Source organism: Cucurbita pepo, chromosome LG03 (assembly GCF_002806865.2).
Source record: "Cucurbita pepo subsp. pepo cultivar mu-cu-16 chromosome LG03, ASM280686v2, whole genome shotgun sequence".
In the NCBI taxonomy this organism is placed as follows: Eukaryota; Viridiplantae; Streptophyta; class Magnoliopsida; order Cucurbitales; family Cucurbitaceae; genus Cucurbita; species Cucurbita pepo.
This window is the reverse complement of record NC_036640.1, coordinates 10161003-10180166: the sequence shown is the minus strand read 5'-3', so window position 1 is coordinate 10180166 and position 19164 is coordinate 10161003. Positions and strand designations below refer to the sequence as shown.

Sequence of the window (19164 nt, the reverse complement as noted above, 5' to 3'; positions counted from 1 at the left end):
CCAAATTCAGTGTGTAGAGAAGGTACGTGTGCACCTCTAGTAGACCCATGTCTTCCGTTTGGAGTGTGAGGCAAGAAGATGGTTTAGACTAGTTCAACACATTTTTTGATCTGTGCAACACTTTCCGAATTGGTCCAAGTATGATCCAGCAAGTTTCTATATTGTTTAGTATAACATAGTCCAATTTTAATGCATTACAATCCAGTTTTAGCGCATCACATTATAGTTCAAAGCATTACACTCTGTTCCACTCTTTACTTCAATCAATATTGGTTCTTGTCTTGTTTTAGCCTAAGCTTTTTAAGTAACGTGTATGAATTATAAGAAAGTTGTTTTTCTTTGTCATGATTATGGGTAGGTGAATTTTGACTCTAATGGAATTGGACCTAAATGAATGATTATGATACTATTTTACATTCCAATTACACGTGTCCATAGTCTCAGTCTATGAAGGATTAATACTCGTCTAATGGATCCATGTGCATGTATCACGAGTCATCTGTAGCAAAGTAAGACACATAAAAAACGATGAGTCTAGGTCTCACATGTTATGATAGTGATAGATATGTTGCACATGTTTGCATTTCTCCGACTAAACAATGAGTTCACTTATTGGGTACTTTTAAATATTCAATCCAAACATTTTTCGTAAGAGTACTGACAATGAATGCAACCGAGGTCTTTTGGACGGGTCAACATTCAGATTTCACATGAACCAGGCCTGACCTTGTGGACAACACCGAAATCCGAAATATGTGGTGTCTGTCTTATGTCCTTTTGAGTCCTGTGCTTCACAATCTCAATATCATTGTTTAAATTTTTTTGCAGCCCCTCAATTTTTTCTTTGTATATAAAAACAGAATTGATGAACCCATTTGTTATTTTCTACATTTATTAAACTGAGATTTCTGAACACGTTGGGACTTGGACATCTTCCCTTTTCGCTGACGCTTGAATCTTGATGACCAATTCTTATTGCGAAGTGTTCGTGGAGACGGCCCATCACAGTTCAGTTCGACTTTGATCTCTCATGGCGATCGCTGTAGCTTCTTCACTTACCTTCGGTAATCGTATAATTCGCTTCTTTTTATGTATCGAGTTCATTCTTCGCATTTGGGATCATCGATTGTGTTGAACTGATTTGTTTTCCTAGACGAATTGATTGTCTGGACATTTTTTTTTTAAATGGAGGGCCATCGATCATCGATTTTCATGGTGTTTTTGAATACCCAGGTTATTTTGTTTGAATTGGGGTTTCGTCTGTTTGGATCGAGAAAGACGAACAACTGATGAATTTATAGTATGTGTTCGTCCGGGGAGTCTGGTTTTTCCATATAATTGTTAGGCTTTATGTTTTCTGAGCTTTAGAAGCTCTGGGGATTTCCATTTTGTCCTCCGCCATGTGAACTTGTCGTTGGGGCATATATAGTCATGCAATGGGAAGAAATTAATGTGAATTAGGATCTCTAGTTCATGACAATTTATTCATTTTGCCCTGATTTCAATTTCAAGGCATTTTGATAAAATCCTTCGTTTTGTAGCATTTGTTTTGGGTTTTGTTCTTAATCTCCACTTTCCCAATGTCATACAGAAGGGGCTTGTTGCTCGACATCTCATGCATTCACAAGCAGGTGGAGTAGATCTTCTTTTGATGTCCGGTGAGTTCATAATTTTGGTGGGTTATGATCCATTGTTGTAGCTCGTTCTTAATCTGTTTGTTTAAAATTTTCATCGAAAAACAGCTAAGGATTATAGAGAAGGATATAAATAAGAATCAAAATAATACTAAATCCTCTTCAACAAATAGCCTAAAATAATTATTCAATCAAATCTTTGAAATAAAGGTCAAGAACGTTAGGCCCCGAGCAAAAGAGACTAACGGAAGAAAAAAGAGATCCGATACTGCACACTAGATCGAAAGTCAACTTTTGAAAAAGGTGAGAAGAGATATGACAACTGAGAACCAACTCAAATACTTCCCACCACTTAACTGAGAACCAACTTGAGAATGAATCTATAATCTTTACTCTCCTAGTTTGTTCCTGGTTGTAATGTTTCGAGTTTTGTATGCTTTGAGGTTATGTTTTGTGCACCATAGGGAAGGTGCAGATGCACATGCTTTTAAAGTGTGATATATCCAATAGTTTCTCAAGCCTACTCATTGTAAGTCTAGTTGTTGTCTTGCGATATTAATTGAGATTCTTCTAACTTGGCTTTGACGGTTGAGATAACTACAATCAAGTCTCTGGAGGGCCTTTTTTAGAGGGTAGAGATGTCTTGGGAGGACGTTTGGTCCCTGGTCAAGCTTAATCGCCTTGATCGTGGGCGTTTGTTGCCAAAAACTTCTGTAATTAGTCGTAAGGTCTTATTCGTTTTTTGGCCCCTTTTCATATTAGGCTTTCATTTTGATCACAATGAAAGTTGGGTTTCTCGATGGAAAATGAAAAAAAGAAAAGATAACAGAATGTATTTCCTTTTTTACCTTTTGTTTTTTGGTTTCAGCCAAGAGGCCTTTTGACTTCATGAATTGAATATTTGTTTCTTGTTTTTGTGGTAAATTTTAGTGGCAGAAATCCAATATTTGGATCCACAGAATTTCATTGGTTGTCCAAGGGACGTGATCTTTGCTTGTCAAAAGTTTCAGTTGCTGCTGATTACCCAGATTCAGTTCCAGATTCAGTTCCAGATTCATCAAGTTATTTAACTAACAAAGGTTATCATCCTCTTGAAGATCTAAAAGTTCGCAAAAGAGCACGGAATACTGAACTCACTGCTGCAGAAGTAGCACGGACAGCTGTGGAGGTTTGGATTGCTCTGCGTGTTTTCTCTTGATCGTTTTTTATGTTTTTCGATAAAATAGAAGTTAGCTGACATGTGGTTAATGAAAATTGTTGTACAATGTGGTGATAACATTAAGGTAGAAGCAAGTATGGTTTCACCTCTTGACTCTGTCTTCGTATTAGGTCAATAGCAATGCTTTGCTGTTATTTCCTGGAACTGTGCACAGTGAACCACATGAACGGGTATCGTGGGATGAGTTTCAATATGTTATCGACGATTATGGAGGTTTTATTTTCTTTTCACTATATTTTTTATTTGCTCTTGTTAATGGTTTGTCACTTTTATGTATACGCTCGTATCGATCTTAGTGACTGAATCAAACTTGGTAATATTTTGTTCTGTTCAGATTTGTATTTTGAAATTTTTGACAGTGCGAACATGTTAGAAGATCGTGGAGCTCACAATCCAGTGGTAAGGATCTACATGTTATAGATTATAACTCTTTAAAATGTCCTAAAGTTTCTCTACTTTCTTTCTCGTACCCCAATATGGTAGAGAGTTTATGGTATTTATGAGACTTCTTCACCCACAGACTGCTTTGATTGGAATGGACATTCAAATGTATGAGAGTAGGACAGTTGGAGATTATATTGCGGCAGATAGTGTCTATGGTGATGTTCTTCCTTTTGGTTTTGATTATATTGAGGTAAGTACTTAGTTATCTGGTTTGATTTTCCTATATTCTTTATTCTAGAGTTAATGTAGCCACATTTCAATTGGTCTTATAGGCAGTGGAAACCGATTTAGCCGATAATCCGGTTGACTGGGGAGTTTCAGATGTTTCGAGCTTGGTTCATCCTATATACTTCGCCAAGTGTTTGAACAAGGTGATTGCCACCAGTACTTCGTTTTCGTTATTACCACATGCCTTACATTATATAACATATTGTTGCAAATAGCTTAGTTATTAGACTATTTTAACATCACATCCTGCTCCTAGGAACTAGGCTTGTAATACGTTCGATTAGAACGAGGAAAGTTCAATAAACTCGTTATTAAATGTTTGTTACCTAATAGGTTATCAATATGGAATATGACAGAAAGATGAAGCATCCTTCAAATGGAGTTTCCATTTTGGGATGTCTCAGACCTGCATATGCTGATGAAGAATCTTATATAAGAAGATTATTCTACTTCGAAGAAAGTGAAGGCTTCAACACAGAATGGAAAGGTAACTTCCTCATATGATGAATACGCTGTACTAGAGTAGCAAATCTGGTTCTGTTTCCGAACCATTCGGTTAAATGGTTCAAGATTATACTGTCATGGATTGTTTAGAGAACACTTTAACGAGTGAGATATGAAGATGATAGGGGGAAATGGTGAGATATATTATGGGCTGGTCGATATTTCTTCGTAATTGGGTGATATATAAAGATACATAAAATGTATTGTGAGATAATTCCGAGATTACAAGTCCTTTGACTTTGAAAGATGTTCATTCGTTGACTTTGATCGAGCAACTTCCATCCTTAAGTAAAGGTTTTCAAGGTTTGTTGACATCAAAGTTGGTTGACTTTCTTTGTTCTTCCACATTATTCTACCATTTGAGGTATAATGATGAAGATCCACTTACAACTTACAGGTTGTTTTCCGGGGAAGATCGTAGTTTCCCTGATGTTATTTTTATCTAAGGCTTAAATATCATGAATGATAGCATCTCTCCATTCGGGGTCCTTAAACGCCTCGTGAATACTGTTAGGAATTCAATGTTAGTGATGGTAAAAGTAAAGGTCCTTGTTCCTTAGGTCGGTTTGCTTGGGCTCGTTGCCTTTTTGAATGATATTCCAACAATTATTAGTTCTAGATGTAGGTTCCATTCATGAACCTCGTTTTATAATAACATACCTGGAATCTCTACTTGTGGTTTTGAATCAGGATTTGATTTATGAGAAGTACTAGAAGGTTCTACATTTGCACGGTTTTTATTTTCTCCTTCGGTATAAAAAAAAGTCACTGATTCATTACTTGTAGTTAAGTGTATATATTTCTACCTTCTTCTAAGCACTATAGGCTCATTGTTGATCGAGTTCTTCCTAGTCATTTCATCTTTAACCTCAGATTTAGATGGCGAAAACTTGAGATTCGAGTCCAAAAGTGATCGAAGCAGCCAACGATCCACTCTCTACAGATTGGAGACAATGAGAATTGAGCTCTTCTCTGTGTATGGAGTTCAGGTGTGTTCTTGATTACCCTTTTTTTCCTGCTTTGCTTGCTTATATCAGTATTTATTTGATCTGTAGTAGGGCCAGTAAGATTAGAATGACAAGAATGAATGTAAGAGCTATTTATCATATCCAATAATGGAATATTAAGGAAAATTTTAGTAAAGAGAAGACGACACGAATTGATTTAGCATGAAGCAAAAGAACAAAAATAATTCAGAAAGGTAAAGGTTTGGCATTGGTTACTCAGGCATGCTAGTTTTGAATGGGGTTTTGCAGTCTGAAGTTAGTTTGCAAGATTTTGAAGATGCTGAACCTGATATTCTTCTGCACTCTACCGCGGAAATTGTTGAGCGTTTTCGTGAGAAGGGTATTAGGTGTAATGTTGCCCTTAAGGCTCTTTGCAAAAAGAAGGGTCTTCATGTTCAGGTAGTTCTTCTTCATTGTGATGTTCTGCAACTCTTTTTTTGTTATACTCTCATGGTTACAAAAACCTTCCTATCTAAGTTGATACATTAACACAAAGTTTAAATTTGTGTTCCTCAGCCAACCATGATGGTTGTATCTTGGATATGATACACTTAAAAGTGTTTTTATTTTATTCATTTTGCCTTTTCTAATAAGAAACGAACAGCTTTACAAACTGAAGGGCAAAGGGACAAGGTGTCCTCTCCTCAACCCAAACGGATTTACACGAAAACTGTGAGATCCCGCATTAGTTGGAGAGGAGAATGAACATTCTTTATAACAGCGTGAAAAATTTCCCTAGTAGACGCGTTTTAAAACCTTAAGGAGAAGCCCAGAAGGGAAAACCCAAAGATGACAATATTTGCTAGTGGTGGATTTGGACGGTTACAAATGGTATCAGAGCTAGACACCAGACAATGTGCCAGTGAGAGGCCCCAAGGGGAGTGGATTGTGAGATCCCGCATTGGTTGGAGAGGAGAACAAAACATTCCTTATAAAGGTGTGGAAATCTCTCCCTAGTAGACACGTTTTAAAACCTTGAGGAAAAGCCTAAAAAAGACAATATTTATTGGCGGTGGGCTTAGGCTGTTACAAAAACCTTCTTATCTATGTCGATACATTAACACAGTTAAATTTGTGTTCCTCAGCCAACTATGAGTAATCAGATTTTATTATTTACTCTCTCACTCATTCATCAGTGATTTAGTTATAACCATGTTACCTACTGTAGTAGATGCGTTTTAAAATCTTGATGCATCGGTTTCAATTTCTTTAGCTGAATCCAATAACTTATACAGATTGATAGTTTGCGATGTATGTTTATCAGGATGCTACTTTGATCGGAGTCGATAGTCTCGGCATGGATGTGAGGGTATGTTTCGGGGTAGAAGTACGGACTTATCGATTTCCATTCAAACTCCGGGTAAGCCACCTACACCTTCATGGTCTGGTTTATATAAAGCTTTACCAACGCCACCTTCCTTCAGGGATGAACATTTTACCTTTTAGCCATAGCTGCTGCCCTGTTAAAACTACATCATCCTTTTTCTATGTTGTTGTAGGCAACATCAGAAGTTGCAGCAGAAAAGCAGATTCAGCAACTCTTGTTCCCACGATCTCGTCGTAAACGATTACGAAGCCATGGGGACGGAATGGGAGATACTGTCAGTTTTTAGAACACCCAGAAATAAATTACAAAGCTAAGGGGACTTGTTTACTCAAATCTGTCATAGAATTAGTCTTAGTTTCAGAATTGTACAGTTTGATAATTTATCCTCTTTCTTATGGATTCCCTTTGCCTGCTCTTGTTTTTGTTCTTGGTGTTAGTTACCCTCTTGACTGTCATATCTGAATTCCCTTGTTCAATGGTAGGCACGGCATTGATGAATGCCCAGATATCAAAAACTCTGTAACAAGAGATGGACAAACTCTTCTTCGTCCACTCTTTCTAACATGTCGATACATTGGCCAAGCCGATTGAAAAGATCCTTAACTTCATTTTTAGGGATTTTCTTTGGGAGGGTCTGAAGGGAAATGGTGGAAAATGTGAATTGGGAGATTACCCGAGTTCACGACGGCGGCGTTCCAGCAGTTCCAGGCGGCAGCGGACGGAGGACTCCATGCGAGGGAACGCGGGTCCATGGTTCCGGTATTTTCGAGCAATCTGCAACCGGCGCGGCGAACGACTCCAGGCGGCGGTGGATGATCCACGACTATGCAGAAGCAACCGGCGAACCCCACTGCAACTCCTGCGAGATCCTACACCTGCTGCAGCTTCTTCCTATTGACGATGACTCAAGACCGCAGCAGACTCCGGCGACGGCCGATTCTCAGGCATCCAGACAGTGGTGGAGGAAGAAGAAAATATAGTGATGGAGAAGAGGAAGAAGAAAGGTTAGGGAAAGGTGGGCCCCCCATGTTTTAAATTTTAAATTTTAAATTTTTAAAAAAACATATTATTTTATTCTTCTCGACGGATTTTTTTAAATAGATTTCTAAGTTCTCTTTTTTAGATATTCAAAATTTCAGAAATAAATAACGGATTAATTTTTGTAAATAAACATTTGTTTTAGGGAATTTGTAAGTGAAGAATTTATTTTGAATTTCAAAATAAACTTTGGGAGATTAAAAAAAGAAAACAATCTAACTCACGATCGATCATTAGTGACAACCCCGAAGGGACCGTTGGGGAAGGATGTTACTCGAGATAATTGCTGTTGACCCCAAACCTCTCACCTCGACGAAAGGGACCCTTAGGCGAAGAATGTTGATCGCTTTAGATCACAATGATGGTTGTTGTAGCTCCAAAATAATTATGAGTACGTATATTCAAACTTTCGACCTCAAGAGAAGGTCAGACAAACGTATGTACATTTTGTGAAAAAGAACTATAATGTCACTTCGAAATTGAATATTCGAACGATTCTCTTAAAACAGCTTTACATTTCAGTTATTCTTGTCCTGTTGCTGTTTCAATATCCCAACTTCTTGGAACTCAAAACTATGTTCCTCTTGAACCCAATATCGATGGTTCTGGTTCTGGTTCTACCAAAGCATTCTCATCCTTTTTGTCAATGTGATCCCTCCCTTCATCGCCATCAACACGAACATCTGGTGTACTACCTGAACCCCTTTCCTCATCGACGATTTCAATGGCTACATCGACACGGCTGTGATTTTCTTCTTTGTCGGCCCTGCATTTTCAAAATAGTATTCAAACACAAGACAACGTACAAAGCTTTTAAGTTCGTTCTATGAGGTTTCAAAAAAAAGACACTGTTGTTACTTCCCCAGATTTGGAAAATAGTTGGAGATGGTCCTTGAGCTCAACAAGTGGAAGTAACGTTTATAAGCTTATTTTTCAAGAACAAAAAACCAAATAGCTATCAAATGGCACAAACTTTTAAGTTTATCTCTAGCTGCAATCAGGGAAGTCGATACGTACACTGAATAAAGAACAAGCCCAACAACGACAGCAAGAAAGGCCACGAAGTATATCCAGTCGACCTGCAGCAAATAGTTCCATAAAACAGCAGTCATAGCAAATTTATCAACATGAGATACGGCATTGCAGGTTACCAGACCTTCTCATGATAAGCAAAAATGCGTATTACAACAGCCCACATGTCTGAGGTCATCAAAGACAGGTTCAACATTGCCGCTCCATTGATCTAGGATGGAAGAAACAGAAAGGCTTCATGCAATTATCTGGTATAGTTGCAGATTTGCATCACCCCAAAACAGGTTTTTCTATGACAGAATAAAAAAAAAAACAAAATCCCTAAAGATAATTTCTTAACCCATAACCTCAAAAGATGTATAGAATAGATTCAAAAGAGAGGCAAGTTGAATGGGACACTCCTACTTGTTTAGTTTACTATTAAAACGAATCCAATCCCTTCAAAATTTTAAACTATATCCTATGAATTTACTCGGGAGAAGTTCGAATCTATTTTGTTTGGATACTTATATCAGCCTTGTACAACATGGGATTTGATCACCATGGATCAGTTCATGGTGATTGAAAAGAGGTAAGCATTCCTGAATTCATATAAGAAGGGTCTATATTAGATGGTCCAGGATTCTACCTTTTTTCCAGGAAATATTCTTGCTTGATGACACACATTGTTAAAACTTCAAAAGATCAAAAAATTTCATTGTCACATCTCTCATACCTGAAGCAATATAGGAACCAAGGAATAGAAGAGAAACATAGCCACTGAAAATCCCACAAATGGAAGAGTCTGGAACATCAAAAGGCATAAACTCGTGTGAGAAAGGGCGTTCATAATCAAGGTTTAGAAATTCAAACCTTCAACTCTTACTGCAAAGCTACTAAAGCATTTATGTATATATTCTCCAACAATAAATTTGCAGAAGAATTTAAACACCTCTGAGAAGTATACATTTATTTGAGTTGATGATAAGAGAAAGAGAGAACGAGAGACTTACTGCCCCTGCAGTCCAATTAATTGATTTCAACTCATTGCGCTCTATAATGCTTCTATTAACATCGTCAAGGCTCAAAACTAGAGAATAACTTTAGTGACATAATAGTTGTAGGCTCAAGAATGAGAGTTCAAAAACAAGTTCTAAAGCTGATGAGAGTAAATAGAACCAACTGAACATCAGATAATGGATACATTTGGATTCCACTGATGATTGAGCCAAAGAGACCAAGCATTGCCATTAATTCAACTCTACCAGAATTCTTCACAAGGAATTCCTGAAAAGAAAAGAGAGCTGAAAACTGAAAGGGCGAAGGACCAAGGATTTATAAAATGAAAAACAAAAAGAACAATGATTTAAGAAAGAATTGAATTCCTCAGCAGAATATGATATGCTAGCATGTAAAGAAAACGTCATAGCAAAAGATGAGCAAATATGGAATTTGAAAATATTCACTTCACTGCCTACTTAAAAGAAATGGGAGCAAGAAGTGTGCCACCAAGACACACAAACATTACCTCACTGACATTACTGACAGCATAAAGTGTAGCACCAGCAATGACCAGTGCATCCCCTTTAATGGGGTTGCTTCCTCCTGGAAACAAATTTCTGAGTAAGGCTCCAGCAATATCAAATACATGAAACTTAATTTAAAAAATGATTCTGATCAATGAAGAGTGATAGCAAAGAGTAGAGAGGAAAAGAGAGATAGGATAGAGATCATAATGCTACCTGCCCGTTCACCGGCATGAACATCAGAAAAAACAACTGCGATGGCGCCAGCCACACAGAATACGACACCAACTATCTTCCTCGGTCTATATTTTGTTTTCAAAAATAGCCAAGTGAACAGCAACACACAAGGGATTGCCCAACAATCAAGCAGCATTACACTTGTTATGGATGTGTATTGATAGGCCTTTACCACTGCAATGAACTGAATCAGTTTTTGTTCTGAAGTCATTAGAATATGAGATCCATAATGGTATGATGTCAAGGGAAAGGAATTCAATGACAATGAAAATGGAATAAGATAATTGCAAATTGAATATGCTTAAGAAAAACTTTACTACCCTTATTGATTCAAGAAGACATAACTAAAGTGGTCAAAGTTCAACTCAAGTTCAAGTTCAATTTCAACACTGATATTGAACCCCTTATTCCAAAGAGATTGAATTCCCTTATTCCAATCTACATTGGCCACCAGTTCATCATCCATTCTTGGCCACATTATTTTCTTACATCAGCTGAATTTATGTTATAGTTCTTCAATTCAGTGCAGAGTCCTATTATTATCACCTTAAAAGTAGTTTATCATCTTCAGTCTCGCTCAACTTGTCATATTTAATAAAGATGGTTGATTTCATTTTGTTAGGATTAAAGAAATTGAAAAATAGCAGCATCAACAGAGAGCTTATGTGCCCCAAGGGGCAGCCCCATTGGCAAGTGATTGGAGTTTCTCGATCATACCTCTTTAGAGGTCCAAATTCAAAACTTCGAGTGAGCTTATGTGAGATCCCACATTGGTTGAAGAGGGGAACGAAACATTCCTTACAAAGGTGTGGAAACCTCTTCTTAGTAGACGAGTTTTAAAAACCTTGAGAGGAAGCCCGAAAAGGAAAGCCCAAAGAAGACAATATCTGCTAGCAGTGAGCTTGAGCTGTTACAAATGATATTAGAGCTAGACACCGGGCAATATGCCAGCGAGGAGGCTGAGCCTCGAAGGGGGGTGGATTTGGGGGGTCCCACATTGATTGGAGGAGGGAACGAGTGCCAATGAGGACGCTAGGACGCTGGGTCCCAAAGGTGGGTGGATTGTGAGATCCCACATCGGTTGGGGAGGAGAATGAAACATTCTTTATAAGAGTGTGAAAACATTTCCTTGGCAGACGCGTTTTAAAAACCTTGACGGGAAGTTCGAAAGGAAAAGCCCAAAGAGGACAATATCTGCTAGCGGTTATCCCAAAAAAAAAAACATAATAAAAATAAAAAATTATGCTTGCAGTAACAGATTTCTTCAAGCGCACACAGACAACAGAACAAAATCCACAGCATAAACTAAAAATAACATAATAGTTTTACCAAGGAAATTGGCCTCTACATCTACTAATCCAAGCAGTATGTAGTAATACCATTTTGCCTGCATTGAAAGAAAGCATGTTATTTATTTAACCCCATAGACAATGACTTTGTTTTATTCTACACCTTTCTTCAAAACACTTTCGGTTCAATTTGGTAAATCTTTACAAAAAGTATACAATAAAGCGAAGAAATTATGAATAAATAAATAAGTCAACTTTTGGTTACCTAACAAGCATTTAAGTATTGGGGACAAAAGAACGTACTTAAAAGTCGACGCTCAAATAATTATTACTCATCTCTTTTCAACGTTGAACAATCACATAATAAATAAATAAGATCACTACAATTTCAATGAACTAAACAAAAAGTCAATGATAGAAATAGTAACCTTCAAGGCTTTCCTTCTGGAAAACATGATGATCCCATAGACAATCGCCAAGAGCACATAATTTACAAAAGACTGCGAGGTGGGTGCATTGATTCCTAAAACAAATCACAATATAAATCATCAAATTCAGAGTGCAATCAAAATAGCGTTATTCCGATGGACAAGTTGTGAGATCCTACATTGGTTGGAGAAGGGAACAAAGCATTCCTTACAAGGGTGTGGAAACCTCTCCCTAGTAGATGCGCTTTAAAACCGTGAGGCTGACGACTATATATAACGGGCCAAAACGGACAATATCTATTAGAGGTGGGTTTGGGCTAATACAGGGTGGATTGTGAGATCCCATATTGGTTGGAGAGTACGAAGCATTCCTTATAAGAGTGTGGAAACCTCTCCCTAGTAGATGCGTTTTAAAATTGTGAGGCTGACAGCTATACGTAACGGGTCAAAGCGGACAATATCTATTAGCGGTGGGCTTGGGCTATTACAAATAGTATCAAAGCTGGACATCGGGCGGTGTGCAAGCAAGGACAAATGCCCCCAAGGGGGTAGATTGTGAGATCTCACATTGGTTGGAAAGGGAAACGAAGCATTCCGTGGAAACCTCTCCCTAGTAGACACATTTTAAAATCGTAAAACTAACAGCTATACGGCAAAAGCAGACAATATCTACCGGCTATCACAAAATTAGCTACAAACATGCGATTGCTTAGAACAGTGAAAAAGTAGGAGTAAATGCAAGAGAAACGAACCCTGTTTGGCAAGCTCAGAGGAAGAAAACCCCGTGGAAGTGATGAGTAGAGACAGAATCTGTCCCAATCCAAGACCTATCCATGTCTTCTTCGTCCAAAGCGTCCTAAAACCTCTCATCTTCTATCTTCCACAATCAGCCACACAACAAAATTGAAAAAGAAAATCGCAGAAACTTACAGAAGATCACTGAAATCAATTCTGCAGAACCGGCTTTGAAATCGACAAGAAAACTTAGGGAATGGTGGAATTTATTGTCGAAATGGATCGCCAGCCGCATCGTTGTGAAGTTTCTTTCGCTATCGGAAAATGATCTAAGCATAGAGAACACTGAAAATTGAAAGTATCGTAAATTATACAATTCAAACCTATCTGTAGCGGCAGGATCATACGGCAATGTCAACTGGCACCATGAAGCCATTGCAACTGGGGAAATTAATATATAATTGGATTTCCATTTTTGAAAATTTCCTCTTTTATATTAAAAAAAAAAAAAAAAGATTATTTTTATATTCTTAATTCATTCAATACCAACAAAATTAATTAATAAACAAACCCTTAATTTATTTATATTATTCGATCTGATTCTCAGTCAAAATTCATATTTCTTCGTTGATTTACGTAATTCTCAATCATTTTCTCGTTCGAAATATATAGATTTCAGTTGGATTGTAAATTTTTTTGATATTTTCTTAATTTAGTTGAATCCATTAGATCTCGATCGAGAAACGAGAGAGACAACTAGAAAGCCATCTAGATTTCGAGTCGAATGAATTGAATCCTAAACAATTATTAGTTAAACACATTGGGAGTATCCACGTTATCCAACGAAAGCTTAATATGTATTTCTTGAATCTTGATATCCTCTGCCCTAGACTCAACAGATTTGGTCTCACCATCTCGAGTGGTAGTCTTTTCGTCTCCTATTATCTTTGATCTCACTGTCTCTTACCCTTATTAACGTATCTAAAAAGGGACCGATACAAGTCTACGTAAACAATCTCAATTAGGTTTGAGTTATGGTTCTACCTAGGTGAGAAGAACGTGTTCTTGCACCACAAAAGTAGTAATCATGGGTAGCTTCCTCCAACATATATGACAACTATAAGAGTAATCAAGATATCGTCGTTTCAACCACCACTAACATTCTAAATGCTCGAGAACACGATGAAAAGATAGGGTTTCAAAAGAAAAATAAGCTCATTTCCCGATAGTACCATAATGTATGCAAAAAAAAATTTAGTATTCTATTCCTGTTTTTGCCGTGCCGTTTATCTAAAGATTTTCGATGAAAAAATAAATTTAAATATTAATTTAAAATTTTAAACAATTTATATTTTGGAGTGTGTGGCGTATAGCATTGTGCAAATGACATAAATATTATTAATAGTTTAGGGCTTATCATGATTAATTATATTTAATTAAATATTAAATGAAATTATAAGCTGACTTTTAATATATTAATTTAAATATTGATTTAAGTCTTATAAGTACGGACATTCTTATCCTCTTTCATTTTATTTACTTCTTTTTAAAAAAAAAATGATTTAAAATAACAAAATTTAATAAACTTTTAATTTTAAAATTTAAATTACACAATTTTAATCATTTTTATTTTTTACTAGGGAATTTCCCATTTTGAATTTACATTAATTACAAAATAACTTTGTCAATGCTATCAATAATAAATAAAATAAAATAAAATAAAATAAAAAAGTCAATGCTACCAAAAATTATAAAAAAATATATCTATCCTTCCATTTTTTTTCTTTTTAATTTTTTAAAAAATTCACATTAATTACCAAAAAAAAAAAAAAAAACTTAATAAACACGTGGAAATTTAAGATTATTTGGAAAAGTAACTTTGACGTAAAATGACAAAATCTAGCCCGAGGTTATTTAACATATAATTGTTTTGAGCAAAGGACGGATATGGGATCTTACAATCCGACCCAGCGTAACCATTGAGAAAGTAGGTTAAGAAGAGGTTTCCACACTGGAATCTCACAATTCGGTCCAACGTCTACCTAATGTCTAACTTTTATACCATTTCTAACCGTTCAAGCCCACCGCTAACAAATATTATCTACTTTAGCCCGTTACGTATCGTCGTCAGTCTCACAATTTTAAAACGCGTCGGTTAGAGAGAAGTCTCTACACCCTCCTCTCCAACCGATACGAGATCTCACAAAAGTCAACGTTAAACATAATACATTTACTCAATAAGTTAGAGTAAATAGGAAAACGTACCTATTTTATTCTATTTTCGAAATTTGTATTTAATTCCACAATTTCTTTTCTAGAAGAAACTCCTGAGTGAACGTAGTATTTATAAACTTAAATATTAAAACTAAAAATTAAAATTAAAATTAAAAAAAAAATAATAATATTATTATTATTATTATGGGGCCTCTCTTTTTGCCACGTGTTTAAAGATTATGTCCACAAGAATTGTCGGGCCAAAATTACATATCCTGACCCTACTAAACCACCCCACACTTGCAAGTTGGATTGAACCTAGAGACATAAACGTAAAAGTATGCCAATTTTTTGTGTCGGTATCCACTCGATTCTTACCACGAGCTGCACGTTTTTCCGAATTTTAGATAACTATTTAATTTTTGAAAATTAAGTTGATTACTGTTGGATGATGAAAGTTCCCACTAATTTAGAGAATGATCATGAGTTTATAATTAAATAATACTCTCTTAAACCGTTTAAGGTATTTTAAGAAACCTAAAGTAAAAACATGGAAGCTTTCTTTGTAGCTAAATTTTGAAAATTAAATAACTAATTTATAAAATTTTAGTTTTTTATTCAAGAATTTGATCTAAATATTGTTTTGGGTCATAATCATGGAAAAGAAATGGAGAGAAAATAGAAATTGTTATCACCTTTTTATCGGTTCACGTGGTTCCACATATCTATCTAAAAGTAAGTGTAGTTTACTGATCAGTTCTACCGAATGCTCCTATCTCTTGTCAAAGATCGTGCAAATATACAATTGGGGCTCGTAAAAGTAACACCATATTTACGAAGTTTACGCCCCACCACAAAGAGAGAAGTCATCCTATACGAGTACTTCCCCCCAATTGCAAGCATTAAACAGGTAATCGGAGTAGGAGTGGTAAAAAATGAAAACTTTATAAACTTGGTTGGTTAATTGGTTTTCCCAAAACTAATCCGGTCTAACCAAACCAATCCAATTCTAAACCCTAAACCCTAAACCCTAAACACTAGGGATAACATTACACGAGGAACGAATATGGTCCCACTTATGCAACCATCTTATCAACATCTTTGGTCTCATCCTCTTAGAGTTCTATTACCTCTAATCTTGTCGTCTCCATTATCTTTGGTCTCGTCGTCTCTTACTCTCACTAACGTATCTAAATAATGTGTTAATTTTTGGATTTTATATTTGCATGATGTTGAACAACGTGTTAATGCTCCACAAAAGTGTTCATCGTGTGTTCATCGTGGGCAGCTTCCTCCAACATATATGACATTGATAAGAGCAATCGAGCTATCGTCATTTTGACCTCTACATACATCATCATATACTAGTATACGACATTCTAATCATGACTCATACATCATAAATGGTAACATACAATTTCTACCTTACCGTTTTAAAACACATCTACTGGAGAGAGGTTTCCACACCTTAATAAGTAATGTTATGTTCTTCTCTCCAATCACATCAATCTTCATCCGATAAATGTATACTCGGATTCAACAACGCAAACTCGAGAAATTGAGGATTTTGTTCTAAGATTTCCATTTCTTGTTCATCTAAAAGAATCCAAGCCTCAATTCCATCCCCCATGACACTATCCACCAAGACAATAACATTAGCCATCAGCTCATTAGTGTCCCCAGCAATGGCTATCCACGCCGGTCGCCCCCACCAAAAATCAACCTCATTCAACTTCATGTTCCTCCAGCTCGTGCAAAAGTAATAATTGGACATCCCCCACTTGTTCATCTCACCAACAAACTTCAAAACAGCTTCAAATCCTTTATCTGATCCAATCAACATCCGTTCAATATAATCCTTGTTGATTTCTTCAAATGATTCTCTCACCAAACCCACCAACGCCCTCAGCTCCATGCGCTCCATCGCTGAAGAATGAGCCACCGCGCCCCACATAATGTTCCCCACAGACACTTCAGGCAATGCCGGCTTCATTCTCCCTCTCAAGTTCACAACATGAGACAAAGTCGATGAGCCTTGACAATCAGCAGCCATCATGCCATGTTTCCAAATAAACCCGGTCAACGCTTCGACACAGCTTGGATTCGGGACACCCCTCGATTCCGCTTTAGCTTTTAGGTTTAGTAATGATTTCGATCCGAACACGAATCTTCGTAAACAACGCTTTCGATTCGCGGGTTTAGGGAGTTTTTGATGAAAAGGCAATATATTTGTTTGTGGGAACAGAGAAGAGAATGCTTTGTAATCATAACATATCATGTTTGAAGATGAATCCAAAGACCCTTTATTTGTGGAAGCCCAAGATGTTAGGAAAGAGGTGAAAGTGGCTCCATCCATGAGCTTGTGCAAGAGACAAAGCGAGATGGCAATGCCACCGCAGCTGAAGATGTTGGCTTGAACCACAACTTGAGGTGACTCTTCAGCTGGGTTACAACACAACAAAGAGCATGGGAGGAGCTTCCTTAAAACCTCGTTGTTTGGTTGTTTGAGGATGTCAGACATGTTGCAGCTGACACTGGCTTCAATAAAGACAGCTCCTTGGTCGGTACAATGGATGGATTTGCCCACGATTCTTCCAGCCAATAAGTAGAAACGAGTAAGTGTTTGTGATAATGAATCCTTTAGTGTAGCCATGGTGGGCTTTGGATCATAGGTCTTAGTGATGGGATAGAAGAACAAAAGTGGTGTATAAAGCATGGGAGATAGCTGATCTAGAAGTGAAAGTTTGAAGCTTTTAAGGTGTGGAGGTGTTGGGGATGAAGGGATGATTGTTTCTCTCGACAAAACTTTAACCTCCATTTTTGTTTCCTCCAAAGCTTTCAATCACTACATGATGACTCTTATATATATAAGAGTCGTCGGGTGAAATTCCACATCAGTTGAAAAGAGAAACGAAATATTCTTTATAACGGTGTGAAAATCTCCTTTTAATAAACGCGTTTTAAAATTGTGAGATTGACGGCGATGCGTAACGAACTAAAATGGAAAATATCTATTAGTGGTGGATTTGAGATGTTACACACCATATAAGAGCTAGGTTTTGGATAGTGTGCCAGTGAGGACACTGGTCTCCTAGGGGTGGATTGTTAAGTCCCGCATTGGTTGGAGAGGAGAACGAAACATTCATTGTAAATGTGTGGAAATCTTGAATGGCTCCATAGGGGTGGATTGTTAAGTCTCACTTCAGTTAGAGAGCCAAACAAAACATTTCTTATAAGAGTGTGAAAACCTCTTCCTAGCCGACATACGTTTTAAAACTATGAGACTGACGGCTATACATAACGAGCTAAAGCAGACAATATCAGCTAGCGGTGGGGTTGGACTGTTAGAAATAAGATTGGATCCAAATTTGAAAAAACGTGTCACTCGTGATATGGGTCGTGTAGATATTGAGACAAAAAACAAGGTCACTATTGGGTTTTACTTTTATGGCTCTAGGTTCAATCTAGCTTGTGGGTGTGGGGGTGATTAGTAGAGTTGGGATATTAAATTTTGTCCCCAATATTCTTGTGGACATGATTTTTAAAAACGTGGCAAAAAGAGAGAGGCCCATTATTATTATTATTATTATTGTTTTATTATTTTTTTATTATTATTATAATCCTTAGAACGAAGGAAAGACCTCACATTTTGAGGTCATGACACAAACCGACAAAAACCACAAAAGTTCTATCCAATCAAACGAAAGAGACTCACCAAACTAACACGAAAACAATCCAAGGGAAAGAATCCAAAGCCACTACCCTCGTTAGATGCCTCGAGCTAAGTTGAACAATGCAGGAACACATAAGACTTTACGTCCTCAAAAGCACACTTGGAGGCTCGTAAAAGTAGCATCATATTTACCAAGTGTACGCTCCCACCACAAAGAGAGAAGTCATCCCATACGAGTACTTCACCCCAATTGCAAGCATTAAACGGGTAATCAAAGTAGGAGTGTTCAAAAAAGCTTGATAACTCGAAAAGAAAAAAAACTCGATCAACTCAACCTAACCGGTCAATTTGGGTTCAGTTATGAACTTATTTGAGCCGAGTGAGTTCAACAAAAAAAAAATGAAAAACTTTATAAATTGGATTAGTTAATTAGTTTTCCAAAAACTATTTGGGTTTAACCAAACCAATCCAACCCTAAACCCTAAACCGTAGGGATAATATTATACCACGAACTATTATGGTCCCACTTATGCAACCATCTTATATAACTAGGCGTGCCTAACAGAAGGTCTAGAATATTACCTCCAACCCGTAAAATTTTATACCCCAAGGCACCTTAGGATGCTTAGGACGCTGAGACGCTTACCTAC

At 37.0% G+C, this 19164-nt stretch overlaps 3 protein-coding genes across 6 annotated transcripts; 1 reads left to right on the top strand and 2 right to left on the bottom strand.

The window, feature by feature from the left end:
- Nucleotides 1-807: 807 nt before the first annotated feature.
- On the top strand, nucleotides 808-6957 carry LOC111790604 (uncharacterized protein At3g49140-like). Of its 4 annotated transcripts, none has more exons than XM_023671572.1 (12): nucleotides 812-1064; nucleotides 1592-1658; nucleotides 2565-2802; nucleotides 2964-3066; nucleotides 3188-3252; nucleotides 3374-3487; nucleotides 3570-3668; nucleotides 3859-4012; nucleotides 4882-5018; nucleotides 5286-5435; nucleotides 6301-6396; nucleotides 6536-6957. In XM_023671572.1, the coding sequence occupies exons 1-12, from the start codon at nucleotides 1031-1033 to the stop codon at nucleotides 6647-6649; spliced, it is 1371 nt and encodes a 456-aa protein (XP_023527340.1). In that variant the 5' UTR covers nucleotides 812-1030; the 3' UTR covers nucleotides 6650-6957. The 4 variants fall into 4 exon arrangements, with proteins under 4 accessions (XP_023527343.1, XP_023527340.1, XP_023527342.1 ...); XM_023671574.1 differs by having other exon boundaries at nucleotides 813-1064; nucleotides 2645-2802; XM_023671573.1 differs by having other exon boundaries at nucleotides 814-1064; nucleotides 4903-5018.
- Nucleotides 6958-7776: 819 nt separating this feature from the next.
- LOC111790607 (solute carrier family 35 member F1-like) lies at nucleotides 7777-13057 on the bottom strand. Its single transcript, XM_023671576.1, has 11 exons — nucleotides 12645-13057; nucleotides 11893-11987; nucleotides 11505-11562; nucleotides 10155-10349; nucleotides 9941-10017; nucleotides 9617-9699; nucleotides 9426-9477; nucleotides 9149-9217; nucleotides 8558-8644; nucleotides 8419-8480; nucleotides 7777-8167 (listed from the first exon to the last, which is right to left on the bottom strand). Exons 1-11 carry the CDS (start codon nucleotides 12760-12762, stop codon nucleotides 7975-7977), a joined length of 1089 nt encoding a protein of 362 aa, XP_023527344.1. The 5' UTR covers nucleotides 12763-13057; the 3' UTR covers nucleotides 7777-7974.
- Nucleotides 13058-16287: 3230 nt separating this feature from the next.
- LOC111791500 (BAHD acyltransferase BIA1-like) lies at nucleotides 16288-17677 on the bottom strand. The gene has a single exon (XM_023672873.1). It carries the CDS (start codon nucleotides 17657-17659, stop codon nucleotides 16346-16348), a length of 1314 nt encoding a protein of 437 aa, XP_023528641.1. The 5' UTR covers nucleotides 17660-17677; the 3' UTR covers nucleotides 16288-16345.
- Between the last annotated feature and the right edge of the window lie 1487 nt (nucleotides 17678-19164).